This window comes from Equus asinus, chromosome 8, assembly GCF_041296235.1.
Source record: "Equus asinus isolate D_3611 breed Donkey chromosome 8, EquAss-T2T_v2, whole genome shotgun sequence".
NCBI lineage: Eukaryota > Metazoa > Chordata > Mammalia > Perissodactyla > Equidae > Equus > Equus asinus.
This window is the reverse complement of record NC_091797.1, coordinates 32,844,857-32,861,797: the sequence shown is the minus strand read 5'-3', so window position 1 is coordinate 32,861,797 and position 16,941 is coordinate 32,844,857. Positions and strand designations below refer to the sequence as shown.

At 47.9% G+C, this 16,941-nt stretch overlaps 1 protein-coding gene and 1 long non-coding RNA gene across 2 annotated transcripts in view; both read left to right on the top strand.

Annotated features, from left to right (window-relative positions):
* Nucleotides 1-3,548, top strand: part of LOC139045859 (uncharacterized) — a 29,487-nt gene extending 25,939 nt beyond the window's left edge. The window contains exons 3-4 of the long non-coding RNA XR_011505035.1: nucleotides 2,170-2,402; nucleotides 2,983-3,548. This is a non-coding gene — a long non-coding RNA (uncharacterized lncRNA). The remainder of the gene's footprint in view (nucleotides 1-2,169; nucleotides 2,403-2,982) is intronic.
* A 594-nt stretch (nucleotides 3,549-4,142) lies between these two features.
* C2 (complement C2) lies at nucleotides 4,143-16,888 on the top strand. The gene is made up of 18 exons (XM_014840960.3): nucleotides 4,143-4,317; nucleotides 4,467-4,676; nucleotides 5,289-5,474; nucleotides 7,805-7,978; nucleotides 8,060-8,158; nucleotides 8,333-8,466; nucleotides 9,554-9,692; nucleotides 10,948-11,088; nucleotides 11,971-12,060; nucleotides 14,503-14,643; nucleotides 14,769-14,863; nucleotides 14,939-15,050; nucleotides 15,159-15,324; nucleotides 15,434-15,510; nucleotides 15,650-15,741; nucleotides 15,944-16,070; nucleotides 16,236-16,285; nucleotides 16,435-16,888. The coding sequence occupies exons 1-18, from the start codon at nucleotides 4,260-4,262 to the stop codon at nucleotides 16,609-16,611; spliced, it is 2,268 nt and encodes a 755-aa protein (XP_014696446.1). The 5' UTR covers nucleotides 4,143-4,259; the 3' UTR covers nucleotides 16,612-16,888.
* Nucleotides 16,889-16,941: the final 53 nt, after the last annotated feature.

The window sequence follows — 16,941 nt, the reverse complement described above, 5'->3', positions numbered from 1 at the left end:
CTTAACCATTTTCAATTGTACAGTTCAGTGGTATTAAATACATTCATAATGTTCTGACATCAACAACTGAAAGGAGTGGGGACAAAGTTGTAAGGAAGCGGAGTTTTTGTATGTTATTGAAGTTAAGCTGGTATAAAATCAAACTAGAGTGGTATGACTTTAGGATGTTCAGTGTAATCCCTATGGTAACCACAAAGAAAATGGTTATAGAATATACACAAAAGGAAATGAGAAAGAAATGTAAACGTTTCACTACAAAAAATCAACTAAACACAAAAGAAGACAGTAATGCAGGAAATGAGGTATGAGAAAGCTATAAGGCATATAGAAACAAATAGCACAATGGAAGTAAATCCCTCCTTATTAGCAAGTACTTTAAAGGTAAATGGATTAAATTCTCCACTCAAAAGATGGAGATTGGTAAAATGGATAAAAACACATGATTCAACTATATGCTATCTACAAGAGACCCACTTTAGACCCAAAGACACAAACAGGTTGAAAGTGAAAGAATGGAAAAAGATATTCCATGCACATGGTAGCCAAAAGAGAGCAGGGGTGGCTATATGAATATCAGACAAAATAGACTTTAAGTCAAAAAGGTTGCAAGAGACAAAGAAGGACATTATATATTAATACAAGATTCAATACATCAAGAATAGATGACAATTATAAACATTTATGCACCTAATAACAGGTCAGCAAAATATATGCGGCAAAAACTGAGGGATTGAAGGGAGAAATAGACAGCTCTACACTAATAATAGTGCCCTATTCTTAATAATGGATAGAACAATCAGACAAAAGATAAATAAGGAAATAAAAGACTTAGCACAATAAACCAACTAGATCTAACAGACATATAGAGAACACTCCACCCAACAACAATAGCATACACATTCTTCCCAAGTGCACATGGGACATTTTCCAGAACAGACCATGTGTTAGACCACAAATTGTCTCAGTAGATTTAAAAAGATAGATATCATACAAAGTATCTTCCCCAACCACAATTGGATAAAATTAGAAATCAACAACAGGGGCTGGCCCAGTGGCCCAGAAGTTAAGTGTGCATGTTCTGCTTCAGCAGCCCGGGGTTCACCAGTTTGAATCCCGGGTGAGGAAATGGCACCGCCTGGCAAGCCATGCTGTGGTAGGCATCCCACATATAAAAAATAGAGGAAGATGGGCACGGATGTTAGCTCAGGGCCAGTCTTCCTCAGCAAAAAGAGGAGGATTGGCAGATGTTAGCTCAGGGCTAGTCTTCTTCTTCTTCAAAAAAAATCAACAACAGAAGTAAAACTTGAAAACTCAAAAATTTATGGAAATTAAATAAAATTCTCTTAAACAATCAATTGATCAAAGAAGACATCACAAAGGAAATTAGAAAATACTTAGAACAAATGAAAACAAAGATACGAATACCAAAACTTATGGGATACAGCGAAAGCAGTACTAAGGGGGAAATTTACAGCTATAAATACCTACATGAAAAAACAAGAAAGAGGGGCCAGCCCGGTGGCGCAGAGGTTAAGTCAGCACATTCTGCTTCTCAGAATTCAGTGGCTTAAGTATTCAGTCAGGTGAGGATTCACTGTACTCTGGTAACAACCCCCAAGTCTCAGTTGCCATAGTAGTTTGCCGAATATGGCCATAAATCTCCCCTATTCTGGTGTGCACTCATGCATCTTTGCAATGTGACTTTGCCACTCCTCCCATCAAGAGGCGATAAAGTTTCCCCCACTCTGGGCTGACCTTGTGATTTGCTGTGACCAACAGAACATGGTGGAAGTGATGTTATGTGACTACTGGCTTAGGCCTCAAGAGACCTTGCAGCTTATGCTTTGGATCTCTTGGAGTGCTGTCCTGAGACTACCATGCCATGGGCACTAGGGATGATAGACTACGGGTCCTGCTGTTCCCACCAAACTCAGTCCACAGCTGACTGCAGATACGTGAGTGAGTCCAGGCAAGACAGCAGAAGAACCACCTGGCTAACCCCTAGAATCATGAGTAAGAATAAATCATCTTTTTAAGTCTCTAAATTTTGGGTGGTATTTTTTTTCCTGCAACAGTGGTAATACAGTGGATTAAAATAACAAAGGTTTATTTTTGGCTCATTTTGCATATCTGAGGCTCAGCAGCGTTTCTGCTTTTGCTGTCTCCCAGGGATCCAGGTTGATGGAGCAGCCACCATCTCAAACATTGCCAAACAGAGGGAAAGAAAGCATGGTGAAGACTGCATTGGCTCATAAAGCTTCCAGCCAAAAGTGATACACATCACTTATACTCACGTTTCATTGGCCAAAGCAAGCGGATGGGGAAGTTCAATCCTACTATGTGACCGAAAGGAGACAAAGCCAGCATATTTGTGAACATCCCTAATACCCACCACACTGAAGGTAGTTTAATTCTCTTTTGTAAAATCTGAGTAGGTGGGCAGGGATGGTATGACATGAACACAGTGTCAGGAACCCAGGCTTCTCCATCTGCTTGCCCTGTCATCCCCAAGCTATTGCTCTCAAATCACCATCAGATTTATATTCCAGCCCACAGGAAGGGGAAGGCATACTACCCTTTTATTTGAGGGGCATAACTTAGAAGTTGCACACATCAGTTCTACTCTTATTGGTCAGAACCCTGTCATCTGACCACTAGCTGCAAGGGAAGCTGGGAAATGTAGTCTTTAGCTGGGTGACTGTGTGTCCTGCTAAACATCTCTTACTGCAGAGGGAGCAGTATCTTATTATAGATAATGGGTGCAGGGGAGGGACCAGCAGCTCTGCCACAGCAGCAGCTTTGGGACCCCAATACGAAGGGTATCGTGGTCTTCCTGCATTTAGTCAGCCCTGCCCCATGTGAGTCCCACATTTTGCATTTGAGTTTCAGAGAAGTTATCTGTAAATCAAAAGAGTTTTTAACAAACTTAAATGATCACTTCAGAGATGATTCATTCTCTCTCTTTTTTTTTTTTTTTGCTAGGAAGATTAGCCCTGAGCTAACATCTGTGCCAGTCTTCCTCTGTTTTGTATGTGGGTCGCTGCCACAGCATGGCTGCCAATGAGTGGTGTATGTCTGGAAAGTGAACCTGCACCACCAAAGTGGAGCACGCTGAACTGAACCACTAGGCCATGAGGCTGACCCTGGTTTCATCTTAATTTTTGATTGATCTTATTTATTTATATTCCACATTGTTTGACAAAGTATTAAAGAGACTTCTGTGGGATGGGGAGGCTAACACCCAAGCTTAGAGTTTCTTTGTTTCTTGCATTTTGTACAAATGCAGGTTGTAATTTCTGTTTTTTTTTTTTTTTGAGGAAGATTAACCCTGAGCTAACACTGCTGCCAAACCTCCTCTTTTTCTGAGGAAGACTGGCCCTGAGCTAACATCCATGCCCATCTTCCTCTACTTTATATGTGGGACGCCTACCACAGCATGGCTTGCCAAGCAGTGCCATGTCTGCACCCGGGATCCGAACCGGCGAACCCCGGGCCACCGAAGCAGAACGTGCACACTTAACCGCTGCACCACCGGGCCAGCCCCGCAGGTTGTAATTTAAAGGCACATCCCAAACTCTTTGAGTCACCAATCCCAAATTTATTTATTTTATAAGTTGGGAATTTTATCTACTGGACTTTCCGTAAAAATGTTCTAAACATTTTTTTCGGTCTCCTAAACTAAATATTGATTTCATTTTGTCCCTAGATTCTCTCTGGGTAAGAGTTACAGGGAAAAAGTTTGTGAATCCTCCTCTGTATCAAGAATTTCTAAGAAAATTAGTCTCAATTCCTTAGAGGTTTATGTTCAAGAAGACAATACTGTCCCAGCGTCTCAGGAACTAAAATCCACTTGGCAAAACCCAAAAGAAAACTGAAACTTTACTTAAATAAAATGTTTTGCAATATCTTGGATGGTTTGTGGGTTTGTGTGGTTTAGACTATTTGTGCAAGAGCATGTGTGCGCATTTGTGTGCACCTGTGTGTTGGGGGTGGCGTTTGGGAGCAGTATGCAGAGCCTGTGGTGGAGATCAATTGACTCTGTTGATATACTGGGATTGGGGAGACAGGGCAAAGATTTCACCCCTCAGCTCAGTCCTTAATCCCTGATTCGTTTTTTTCCTAACAAGAGAACACCCTTTTTGCCACTCCCTGGTTTTCTTTCTCTGGCAGCAAATGAAGCAGCTGCTGAGCCAGCTCTGGTTTTCGGGAAATCAGATGACCTTTTCCCTCTGCCCGGCTCTCTGCCTCTCCCTGCCCCTATGGTGGACACCATGGACCCACTGATGGCTTTTCTTTCCCTGCTGGCCCTGTACCCAGGTAGGAGCAGGGTAGGGGGGATGTTAGGGTCCTGTGGGCGAGGCTGGTGCTACCCAGCTTGAGTTCCCACACAGTCTTTTTTGCTTTCCTTTTCTCATCTGTGCCTTCCGTCTTTTCTCCATTTCTCTGTCATGTCCCTGTGCCCACAGGCTTGGCTGCCGCCACCCCCTCCTGTCCTCAGAATGTGAATATCTCTGGTGGCTCTTTCACCCTCAGCAACGGCTGGGCCCCTGGGAGTGTCCTCACCTACTCCTGCCCCCTGGGCCGTTATGCATACCCAGCAGCAACACGGCTGTGCAAGAGCAACGGACAGTGGCAGACCCCAAGATCCACCCGGCAGACAAAGGCGGTCTGCAAACGTGAGGCTCCCTGCAGGCCTTGCTCAGGGTGCCTCGCCAGGGGCCACCCCACAACTTCTATTTAGGAGTTGCTCGGGGTTGGGCTTACCCTGACTGGATAGTGTGGGAGGGATGGTAAAGCTGCTTTTCCGTGGGGCTTTGCAAAATAGTGGGCAAACGTCAATTGCCCATAGCAAGGCATTGGAGGCAGGCTTTGATGGACGTTGTAGGTACTAAAGCCAGAGATGATTTTTAAAATGCTTAACAGTTGACTGCAGCATACTGACCATTCAGAAAGGACTCTGAATGCTCCTGGAGTCTCCTGTTGTGCCAGGGGTTACCCCTTTCCTTACCTACTCATGGGATATCTGAGGACCCCAGGGGAGGGGCTGGGGTGGCCATGGCCCTCCGGGTGCTGAGAGAAGTGGCTATTTATCAATCAATTAGGTTGAACCATGTGAAATTGCTGCTATCCAACCAATTGCCAAAAGCAGCAATTCCACGTGCATCAACCTCATATGTTTGACAACCGGTTGGCTGTTCTAATGCATCCAAGCTGGACATCACCCACTTGATGCCCAGCCCAGATGTTATCCATCCATCCCAAATTCTCATCCCCTTCTCTTCCTCCAGCCGTTCGCTGTCCAGCCCCTGTTACCTTTGAGAATGGCATGTACACCCCACGGCTGGGGTCATATCCTGTGGGCGGCAACCTGAGCTTCGAGTGTGAGGATGGTTTCACGCTGCGGGGCTCACCTGTGCGGCAGTGTCGCCCCAATGGCATGTGGGATGGGGAGACAGCCGTTTGTGACAACGGCGGTGAGTGCCCTGACCGAGGGCTGCATGGGGCCTGGGGTTTTCCAGGAACCTTGGAGCCAGATATGCGCCCGGGGAGCCTCTGTGGGAACAGGAGCCTGAGGTTTCTGGTGCCAAGATAATATTCTTGGATTTTGGTAAATTGAGGCCTATAGGTCACACATCACTGGGCTGCGGGGAGCCCGGCCCGAGACAGTTGGTGCTAAGCTTCGGATCCAACATAAAGGCTCCATGTGCTCTGTCCAGCTTTCCCAAGTGCCTTAAAGCAGGATTGGTATTTGGGTCCCATGGGCCATTGCAGGGACTTTACGCTGAGGGGGAATTGAGCTTTGTGCTGAGGTGCCTTGCCTCTGGAACCAGTTTGGGTTCCCAGCCGGCTCAGACTTTGACAGCTTTTGGGCGGGTTATTTAACCTCGAGATGCCTCAATTTTCACATCTATAACATGAGGATAATGAGCGCCAGCTGCATGGTGTTGCTGTGTGGATTAAGTGAGCTGATATTACTAAGCATCTAGAACAGCCTCTGGAATCTGATAAGCTCCACTTCTTTTTTAACTTTTTTTCCAAATGTTTATTATTTATTTATTTATTTTGGTGAGGAAGATTGGCCCTGAGCTAACATCTGTGCTAATCTTCCTCTGTTTTATATATGGGACACCTCCACAGCATGGCTTGATGAGCAGTGTGTAGGTCAGTGCCCAGGATCCAAACCCTCGTACCCCGGGCCGCCAAAGCAGAGAGCAAACTTAACCACTACGCCACTGGGCTGGCCCCATTTTCTTTTTTTTTTTTTGAGGAAGATTAGCCCTGAACTAACATCTGCTGCCAATCCTCCTCTTTTTGCTGAGGAAGACTGGCCCTGAGCTAACATCCACTCCCATCTTACTCCACTTTACATGTGGGACACCTGCCACAGCATGGCTTGACAAGCTGTGTGTGGGTCTGCACCCAGGATCCGAGCCAGCGAATCCCAGGCCTCGGAAGTGAAACGTGTGAACTTAATTGCTGTGCTAATGGGCCAGCTCCTACATACACTTGTGTCATGGTGATTACTGCCCCTGAGAATGGTGATGGGCTCTGCTTGATAGAAGCAGGGCTCCCAGGGATTCCCTGGAGCCACACTTGCCTGTGGGTTTTTGGGAGCTTCCTGGATCACAGTTCTGAGCATATAATACAGAAGACACAGAGTCCACAAGATGGCAGGACCATACCCTCACCCGGAGGCCAGCCATCCACTCCCAACTCATGCCTTTCACTCTTTGCCGGATAGCCATTTATTCAAGCATAAATATAATTTATTTGAAAGTTGAGATATAATCTACCTACAGTAAAGGGGACAAATCTTAAGTATTCAGCTCGGTGAATTTTTACACATGTATCCACCTGTGCAATCACCAGCCAAGACAGAGAACATGTCCAACATCACAGGAGGCTCCCTCCTGTTTCCTCCCACAAGGGAACCATGCTTCTGACTTCCGTCTCCTTAGATTAGCTTAGCCTGTTCTCACACTTCATACAAATGGAATCACACAGAATGTGCTCTTTTGCATCTGGCTCCCTTTATGCAACATTCTGCCTGTGAGATCTATCCATGTTGTCCTGCGTATCAGCAGTTTGGTTATTTTTGCTGCTGTGTAGTTCCATTATGTGAATATATTACAATTTATTTGTGCATTTCCCTGTTAATGGGCATTCGGATGATTTCCAGTTTTTGGCTATTCTGAGTAAAGCTCCATGAACGTTCTTGTATGTGACTTTTTGGTGCATGTACGCACATGTTTCTCTTGAGCATAGTGTCTAAGAGTGGAATTATTGGGTCACAGGTTGGTGGATGTTTGGTTTTAGCAGATGCTGGCAAACAGTTTCACTGTTTGCTGTTCACAGACCAGCAATGCAATGGAGTTCCGGTTGCCCTGCATCCTCTCTGACGCTTGGAATTACCCATTTTTTTAGTTTTAGCCATTCTCGTCCACGTGTAGTGATGACTCATTGTGGTTCGTGAAGTGCAAATATTCTCTGTGGCGGTGTGGGCCTCCCCAGCCAGTGTCTTCCTGGGGCTCTGGGATGTGTGCAGGCTGAATCCCAAAGCTGGGATTGGGATGCATTAGTTGGCAACTGAGGCCACTGGATTCTAAACATTTTGCCCTACTTCAGGTCTTCCATCCACACCTCTGAGAAGCACAGTTGTAGTGTCTCCCAAAGGGGAGGCCAAGAGGCTCACAGAGGCTCTGAGGGTCGGGAGAGGAGGAGGATCCTGGAGGGAGAGGGCGGGTGAGCAGCGCCTGAGCAGGTGAGTCCTTGCTCACCTCCATCTTCCTTCGTTCACTCGCAGCTGGTTACTGCCCCAACCCGGGCATTTCAGTAGGTGTGGTGCGGACAGGGTCCCGCTTCGACCTTGGGGACAAGGTCAGGTACCGCTGCTCATCGAATCTGGTGCTGACCGGGTCTTCGGAACGGGAGTGCCAGGATGATGGGGTCTGGAGTGGGACAGAGCCCATCTGCCGCCGTGAGTAGCCACCCTGACCCTCCTGAGACTCCTGGGCACCCCACCCTTGGCCCTGGCTGACCCCAGTGGCTCTTCCCCCAGAGCCCTACTCTTACGACTTTCCTGAGGACGTGGCCCCCGCCCTGGGTACTTCCTTGTCCCACCTGCTTGGAGCTACCAATCCCACCCAGAAGAAGAAGGGTGAGTGCTTGAGGAGAGGGCAGCAGGGTGCTGGGCCCGGGCCGGAGCAGGGAGCCTCAGGTGGGCTCAGTGGGGCTGAGCTGACCAGAAGGGAGGCAGGGAGGCCTGACCCCTCTGGCAAGAGAGCAGGTCGAAGGTGGAGATCTGAATCTTCTCCTTCCACATTTCTCCCAGAAAATGTGGGCCGCAAGATCCAAATCCAGCGCTCGGGTCACCTGAACCTCTACCTGCTCCTGGATGCCTCTCAGAGTGTGTCGGAAAAAGATTTTGGCATCTTCAAGAACAGCGCCATCCTCATGGTGGACAGGGTCAGGGAATAGGAGCCTACGTCAGAGGAGGCCTTGCTGCACCCACTGTCTCTCTCTGTTTCCTTCTCTTCCTCAGAATCTCACTTAAAGCCCACCTCGTCCAAGAAGTCACCCCAGATTGTATGCATGCCATGCAGGAGTCATGGATTCAATTTATAGGATCATATTTTTCATTCCACAAACACTGTTGGGGCACCTGCTCTATGTCAGGCATTGTACTGGGTGCTGGGTGCTGGGGGGGCACCAAAGATGAACATAACTGAAATCCTGCTTTCCAGGAATTCATCTTCTAGAACAGTGGTCTCCACAGAGGGGTACACAAAATAATCCACTGGAGTAAGGCAGAAAGACACTGGTATTCTTGTTGCATAATTTAAATTTAAATTAAATTAATAACCATATTTAATAGTTTCTTTTCAAATTTTCAGTATTTTGTGTATTTTTAAAAATGTGTATAATATATTTGAATAGTGATACACGTTATAAATATGAGTATGCTTTATAAATGTGTATACCTATATTGGGGTATGTACTAAAAATGTTTTTACTGAAGGGATGCATGAACAGAAGAGTTTGGAAGTCACGCGTTTAGATTCTTTGTCGATGCTTTCCTTGGTAATTATGATTTTCACAATAGTTCATGTAGATATATGTTTTTCCTCCCAACTACATTCTAAAGAAGAAAGCTTTTGGGCTCCTTCAGGCCCCTCTTAGGACTTGAAGTTAAGCAACTCACTAAGCTGTGAGGTTGCAGAGGGCAACAGTTCCAGAAGTTGTGCTGACAAGTTCAAATTCTACCTCCACCTCTTACCAGTGGTGTTATCTGGGGCAAGGTAACAAGCCTCAATTTCCTCATCTATAAAATAGAATCGATGTGAGGATTAAATGAGGAGCAAACCTAGCCAAGAGAATGTCAGTTTCCTGGCTTCTTCCAAGCAGCAGTTTCCTAATAAGAGTCTACCCTGGACCTTGCCTCTGTCAGTCTCAGCCAGGCTCTCTGCCTCCTCCAGGGCCCTTTGCTTGCTCTCTTACCATCTCCCCTTTGGTTTCAGGGCCCCTTAGACTGCCTCTCACTTGCCCTTTACAGATCTTCAGCTTTGAGATCAATGTTAGCGTCGCCATTATCACCTTTGCATCAAGGCCCCGAATCGTCATGTCTGTTCTGCACCACAACTCCCGGGATGTGATGGAAGTGATCAACAGTCTGGACAACATCCACTACAAAGGTATGGGAGTCATCAAATGAACGTAATGGGAGAGGGAAGGGATGAGCTCTTGGTGCCTGCAGACAGATTCTGGACAAGTCGGGGAGAGACAGAGGCCTCTTGGTGGTATTCAAGTCTCAGGGCTCTGGGGTGCTTGTTCCTCAGGCGAGGGTGGCTTCCAAGTCCAGGTTCATGTTGAGGGAGTCCCAGCTCCCACCAACTCCCAGCTTACTCTAATGTGCTCCATGCCCAAATGCCTCTCACAGGTCTTTGGCTCCTTTCTAATGCCAGAACCACGTGATCTGGTTTTCATGGCTCAACCCCTTATCTGCCCCTGTCATTATAAAACTGCCTGGGGGGTAGGTAGCAGATGGCTAATCCAAGTTCTTTGGAAACCCCATCTTTGAATCTTGGGACTTTAGAGTGGCCTTGGATTGGGGTTACGCAATGACAATTTTTAAGGGAAAAGGCTTTTAATGTTTGAACAGGCAGTGATGCCAAATCTCTATCTGGATATCAAAGGTCTGAGTTTGTCAAACTTGTTGATAAATGCATTTCCAATGGTTGGGGGAATAGAGTGATTCTCTTCTCCCAGGTGGTAGGTGGAAAGTTTCTTTTTCTTTTTTTATTTTATCGAGGTCATATTGGTTTATAACATTGTGTAATTTCAGGTGTACATTTTTATATATCAGTTTCTATACAGACTGCATAGTGCTCACCACCAATAGTCTAGCTTTTATCTGTCACCATATATATGTGCCCCTTTACCCCTTTCACCCACTCCTCAACCCCTTCCCCTATGGTAACCACTAATCTCTTCTCTTTATCCATGTCTTTGTTTATCTTTCACATATGAGAGAAATCATATGGTGTTTGTCTTTCTCTGTCTGGCTTATTTCGCTTAACATAATACCCTCAAGATCTACCCGTGTTGTTGGAAATGGGATGATTTTGTCTATTTTTTTTTTTGTCGCTGAGTAATATTCCATTGTATATATATATATATTGCATCTTCCTCAGTTGACGGGCACTTGGGTTGCTTCCATGTCTTGGTTATTGTGAATAATGCTGCAATGAACATACGGTGCATAAGTCTCTTTGTATTATTGATTTCATGTTCTTCGGAATAAATATCCAGTAGTAGGATAGCTGGGTGGTATGTTAGTTCTATTTTTAATTTTTTGAGAAATCTCCATACTGTTTTCCATAGTGGCTGCACCAGTTTGCATTTAGGTGGGAAGTTTCTAAGAGAGTCCTTCCTCTTTGCAAATTCCAGATCATGAAAATGGAACTGGGACCAACACCTATGAGGCCCTAAATAGTGTCTATATCATGATGAATAACCAAATGCAACGCCTGGGTATGAACACAGTGGCCTGGCAGGAAATCCGACATGCTGTCATCCTTCTGACAGATGGTGGGTATCATCCTCACTGTGAGTGAGTCCGGCGTAGTGGAAGGACCACCAATATGGGGTGAGAAGACCTGTGTTCTAGTTCTCCCTCTGACATTTATAAAGTAGAAATAGTGTTGATGATGCTGAAGGTAATGACAACCACAATAACGATGCTAATGATAGCTTCTTTTCTTTCTTTACACAATTTTTTTTTTTAAAGATTGGCACCTGAGCTAACAACTGTTGCCAATCTTCTTTTTTTTTTTTTCTGTTTTTCCTCCACAAATCCCCCCAGTACATAGTTGTATATTTTAGTTGTGGGTCCTTCTAGTTGTGGCATGTGAGATGCCGCCTCAGCATGGCCTGACGAGTGCTGCCGTGTCCGCGCCCAGGATCTCAACCAGCGAAACCCTGGGCTGCCACAGCGGAGCGTGCAAACTTAACCACTCAGCCATGGGGCTGGCCCCCCTCCTTACACAATTTTTATGGACAGCAATTTAAGTAGTTTGTGTAGAAGTGCTTTGTGATAATAAATGTTAGTTATTGTTACCTGGGAGGTCACCTAGAGTGATGCGTGGCTCTGGAGCAGGGATGTCAGGTGCACGGATGTAAGGGCGGACTGTGCAGTGGACCTGGGCTCTGTCATTTATCTTTTGATTTTGGCCAAATTACATAGCTCCTCCAGAAGTCAACACTTCCTGAGATGTCATGAGGACTAAATGAGATAAAGTATATGAACCTCCTGGCCCAGTGCCTGGAATGTAGAGAATTTCAGTAAATGACTTGAAACTCTTGCAGTAAGTGTTGAGGTTCCCAGGATGAATGCCTTCCTACTCCTCCAGAGCTGTGGAGAAGTCTGATATATCCACCCAGACAAACAATTATTTTCCTTCCCTGTTCTAGGAAAGTCCAACATGGGTGGCTCTCCCAAGCTGGCTGTGGACAATATCAAAGAGCTCTTGAACATCAAGCAGAAGAGGAATGACTATCTGGGTGAGCCTCCGCCCTCGCCCCCGATCTGTGCTGTCCCTGTCGGGAGCACGAGGCCTACAGTCAGGGGTTCCAGCATCTTGGCTTTATTTCTAGCGAGACGCCAAGGCAGCCAAGTGTCACATGGAAGAGTCAGGAGACAAACTGCCCATGGTTTCTTTCTTTCTTTTTTTCTTTAAGATTTTATTTTTTCCTCTTTCTCCCAAAGCCCCTTGGTATATAGGTGTATATTTTTAGTTGTGGGTCCTTCTAGTTGTGGCATTGTGGGACACCACCTCAGCGTGGCTTGATGAGCAGTGCCATGTCCATGCCCAGGATCCGCACTGGTGAAACCCTGGCCACCAAAGCGGAGTGCGCGAACTTAACTGCTCGGCCACGTGGCCGGCTCCACGCCCATCCTTTCAACCTTGGTTTCATCTTCAATCGGCTGTGGCTGTGGGCAGCTTCTTCCTTTGTAAGAGGGGAAGAGTGCTAGGATCTACCTCATAGGCCGAGATGCTCAGAGAAACACAGTGCATGTTAGCGGCCGCCATCATCATCATCGTGATCGTCGTTATCCACCATCTTATGTTCCACAAACCTCTCTGGGCAGACAAAGGCCTGGCTTCCTTGTAGGGACTGGCCCTGGCATTTCCTCTTCCAGCGGTACAGATAACTAACTAAGGCTTTGGCAGTTGCACCTCTAACAGAATGATTCCTCAGGTTCAGACTAAACACAAATTGCGCTGACCTTTGACCAGAAAAGACATTCAGAGATAAGTGCTCCAGATTAAGAGGGGGCAGTTGGTTTTCAGCCCCAACTTTCCCTTTCCCCCTGGATCTTCTTTCCTCCGTTCAAGCAGCCCCACCCCGCCTGCCCCTCAGGAGTAAGCAGATTCCTCTTTAAAACTCTGGTCTGAGGAAGGCAAAATCCAAATTCTACTCCCTAACTCCTTAGCATCACTGGGCTGGGGTGAAATGCTTAAAACGCTTTAGTAAAAAGAAGCAGGAAGTAAATGGAAAGAGTCAAAGAAAACACGCGGGGCAGGATAATTGTCCTGCTCCCTCCATAACTGCTTCTGCCCGGGCCGGTGCTCGATTGCTTCCTGAGGGAAGACTTGTCTCTCAGTCTGTCTGAGCATCTCGCTCCTTACACACAACACAGGGCCCTCTGGGAGCAAAAAAAAGGCCATGAGGAGTACTAAGGGTGGGAGAAGACCAGACTCTGTGGGCACCCATGCTAGCTCGGAGGCTGGGCGTGGACGGTTGTGTGGGCCCAGGTTCTCCAGTGAGAAGAGATGGCTCCAGGCCCCTCCCCAGAGCTTACACTTTACAGAGAAGGACCAGATCTGAAGTTTGGCCTCCATGCTACATTCATGAGTTCTTTTTATTCATTTAGTCATTTAAAGTACTTACTGAGCCTCTCCTGGTCCAGGCACCGTTCTAAGGCTATGGCTGTGAACAGAACAGACAAAAATGCCTCCTTGTGTGGGGATGTCCTTCTGGCAGGGGCAATGTATTAGTTTTGTAGGGCTGCTGCAACAAATTCTACAAACGTGGGTGGCTTAAAACAACAGAAATGTATTCTCTCATGTTTAGGAGGCCAGAAGTCCCAAATCAAAGTATCAGCAGGGTGCTGCTCCCTCTGGAGCCTCTGGAGAAGAATCCTTCCTTGCTTCTTCCAGCCTCTGGTGGTCCCAGGCTTGCCTTGGCTTGTAGCAGGATAACTCAATCTCTGCCTCTGTCTTCACATCACCTTCTTGCCTGAGTGTATCTCTGTGTCATCACATGGTCTCTCTGTGTGTCTGTGTCCAAATTCCCCTCTCCTTATAAGGACACCAAGCATCAGATTAGGGCCCACCCTAATCCAGTATGACCTCATCTTAACTTTATTACATCTGAAAAGATCCTATTTCCAAATAAGGTCACATTCACAGGTACTGGATGTTAGGACTTGAACATATCCTTTTGGGGGACACAGTTCAACCCATTATAGTCATTAAACAAGATAAACAAGGAAACCATGTGGCACAGTAGAGAGTGACACGTGCTAAGGTATAAAACGAAGCAGGGAGGGAATGGAAATGTCTGGGGCACTGCAGTTTTAGACAAGGAGGCCAGGGAAGTCCTTGCTGAGATGGTGACATTTGAGTCAAGACTTAAAAAGTTAAGAAAGTGAGCCATGTGGGAAGTCTTGGGGAGGAGTGAACCAGGCAGAGGTGCAGCTCATGCAAAGGGCCTGAGGTGGAAGTGTGCCTGCAAATTTGGGGAACTTCAAGGAGGCTATGTGGCTGGAAGAGAGTGAAGGGCAAGAAGTGGTAGGAAATGAGATCAGATAGTAGTTGGGGGTGGGGGTCCAGTTCATGTAGGCCTTTGTAGCACACAGTGGGCTCCAAATTACAGTCTCCTGTTTCGTGGAGTAGCCCGTCAGCCTTGAGATTCTGGTGATTTCCTCCTCCCCACCAGACATCTATGCCATTGGGGTGGGCAACCTGGATGTGGACTGGAGAGAATTGAATGAGCTGGGGTCCAAGAAGGACGGCGAGAGGCATGCCTTCATTCTGAAGGACGCAGAGGCTCTGAGCCAGGTCTTTGAGCACATGCTGGGTGAGTGAGCTTTGCCCTCTCTGGAACAGGGTGGGCAGTGAGGAGCCAGCCGGGGGTCCAGGTTTGGAACCTGCTCACAGTGCTACTCACCTGCCTCCTTCCCCATCTGTTCCTCACAACCACAGATGTCTCTCAGCTCACAGACACCATCTGTGGGGTGGGGAACATGTCAGCCAATGCCTCTGCCCAGGAGAGGACACCCTGGCATGTTACTATTAAGGTATGAGGAAGGAGGGATGGGGCTTGGCTCAGAGGTGAAAGTAGCAGTCCCTGAAGATCACCTGTTCCCCTGCAGCCCAAGAGCCAGGAGACCTGCCGGGGGGCCCTCATCTCTGACCAGTGGGTCCTGACAGCTGCTCACTGCTTCCGCCAAGCCGAGAACCATACCCTGTGGAGGGTCAGTGTGGGTAAGACAGGGACCACACCAGGTTCCCGATTCTGCAAGCCACTCTTTGTCCCTAGCGTCTGATCCCTTCAGAACCCTGGCCCAGCCTAATCTGCCATATTGTTCCCAGGGGATCCCAATGCCCAGTGGGGCAAAGACTTCCAGATTGAGAAAGCAGTGATCTCCTCGGGGTTCGATGTCTTTGCCAAGAAGAATCAGGGAATCCCAGAGTTCTACGGTGATGACATCGCCCTGGTGAAGCTGGCCAAGAAAGTGAAGATGTCCACTCACGCCAGGTGCCAGAGTCCGGGATGCGAGGGCGCCCTCCAGGGGACGGTGCTCTGAGGAGCTCTGGAAAAGGGGTCACTGAGGACAGGCCTGTATGACCCTTGCCCTTCTTTCCAGGCCCATCTGCCTTCCCTGCACGGTGGGGGCTAATCTGGCTCTGCGGAGACCCCCAGGCAGCACCTGCCAAAACCATGGTGAGTGCTGGGGCTTCGGGTGCATGAAGAGCTAGGACCATGGCTTGTGGGTGATGACATGGTCTGTGCTGCCATCCCCAAGTTGGGAGTCTGGATGCTGAGTAAAGAGGCCAGCACCACATCCCCTTCTTGACTGCAGAGCATGATCTTCTGAACCAACAGAGCATTCCTGCTCATTTTGTGGCCTTGAATGGGAGCAAACTGAACATAAACCTCAAGACAGGGACGGAGGTGAGGGTCTTAGGTCTGGGATGCTGTGGGGGATGGGATTCCCCTGTGGCAGCTTCCAGAACATATCTCTTCCTCCTCCAGCTCTGGCTGCTTTCTCCATCTGATCCCGAGTCAGCCTCCCCCACCCCCGGCCTAGCTGGACTCCAGGTGTCCCCTGGGCCTTCTCATTCCATCCTTCTCTCCTGTTTCACCCCTACTGCAGTGGACAAGCTGTATCAACGCCGTCTCCCAAGACAAAACCACATTCCCCAACTTGACAGATGTTAGAGAGGTGGTGACAGACCAGTTTCTATGCAGTGGGACTGGAAAGGATGACAATCCCTGCAAGGGTGAGCCCCACTTACCTACCCCCCATCCCAGAGCCTGATTCCTGAGGGGAAGGCTCTCTGTGTCCCATGGCCAGCATGCACACCAGGACACTGGTGCACTGCCCTGATGACAGGGGAGCAGGGTGAGAGCCAGGATGACAGTCTTTTGTTTCTCCTTTCTGGCAGGAGAATCTGGGGGAGCAGTTTTCCTTGAGCGGAGATTCAGGTTTTTTCAGGTGAGGAGAGAACGGGGAAGCTCCCAGGACTGGGGTTACAGGATCTTGGTCTTGTAGGGGGACGAGAGAGGACTTTGAAGGAACCAGGGAGATTGGGGCTTGGAGCTGGAGCTGTGGCAGCCTCCCACCCCATACTCTCTTTCTTCCAGGTGGGCCTGGTGAGCTGGGGTCTCTACAACCCCTGTGGCAGAGATGATAAAAAATCCCGCAAGAGGGCACCCACTGGCAGGGTCCCACCGCCACGAGATTTCCACATTAATCTCTTCCGCCTGCAGCCCTGGCTGAGGCAGCACCTGGAGGGCGTACTGAACTTTTTGCCCCTCTAATCATGGCCACCAACCGTTTTGCTGTCCTGCCAGGACCTGCCATCTGTCCTGTCTCCTACCTCTGAACTTCCACCCTCAGACCCCATGGCCCTTTCTCACTCCTAGCTCTGAGTAAATCCCAGCCTCCAGGATCCTGAAGCAGCACATTCAAGCTGGGAAATCCCCAGCGCTCCTGCCGGCGCCCCTCCCACCCTCTACTTTACTTGGCTCACTCTCCTTTCACTTTCACGTGGAATTTCCAATTATGAAATTAATAAAAGTCAGTGATTTTCACATCTGTCCGTGCCTCTGCCTGGGGGTTGGCTTCGGGGGAGGGGAAGGCCAGAATGA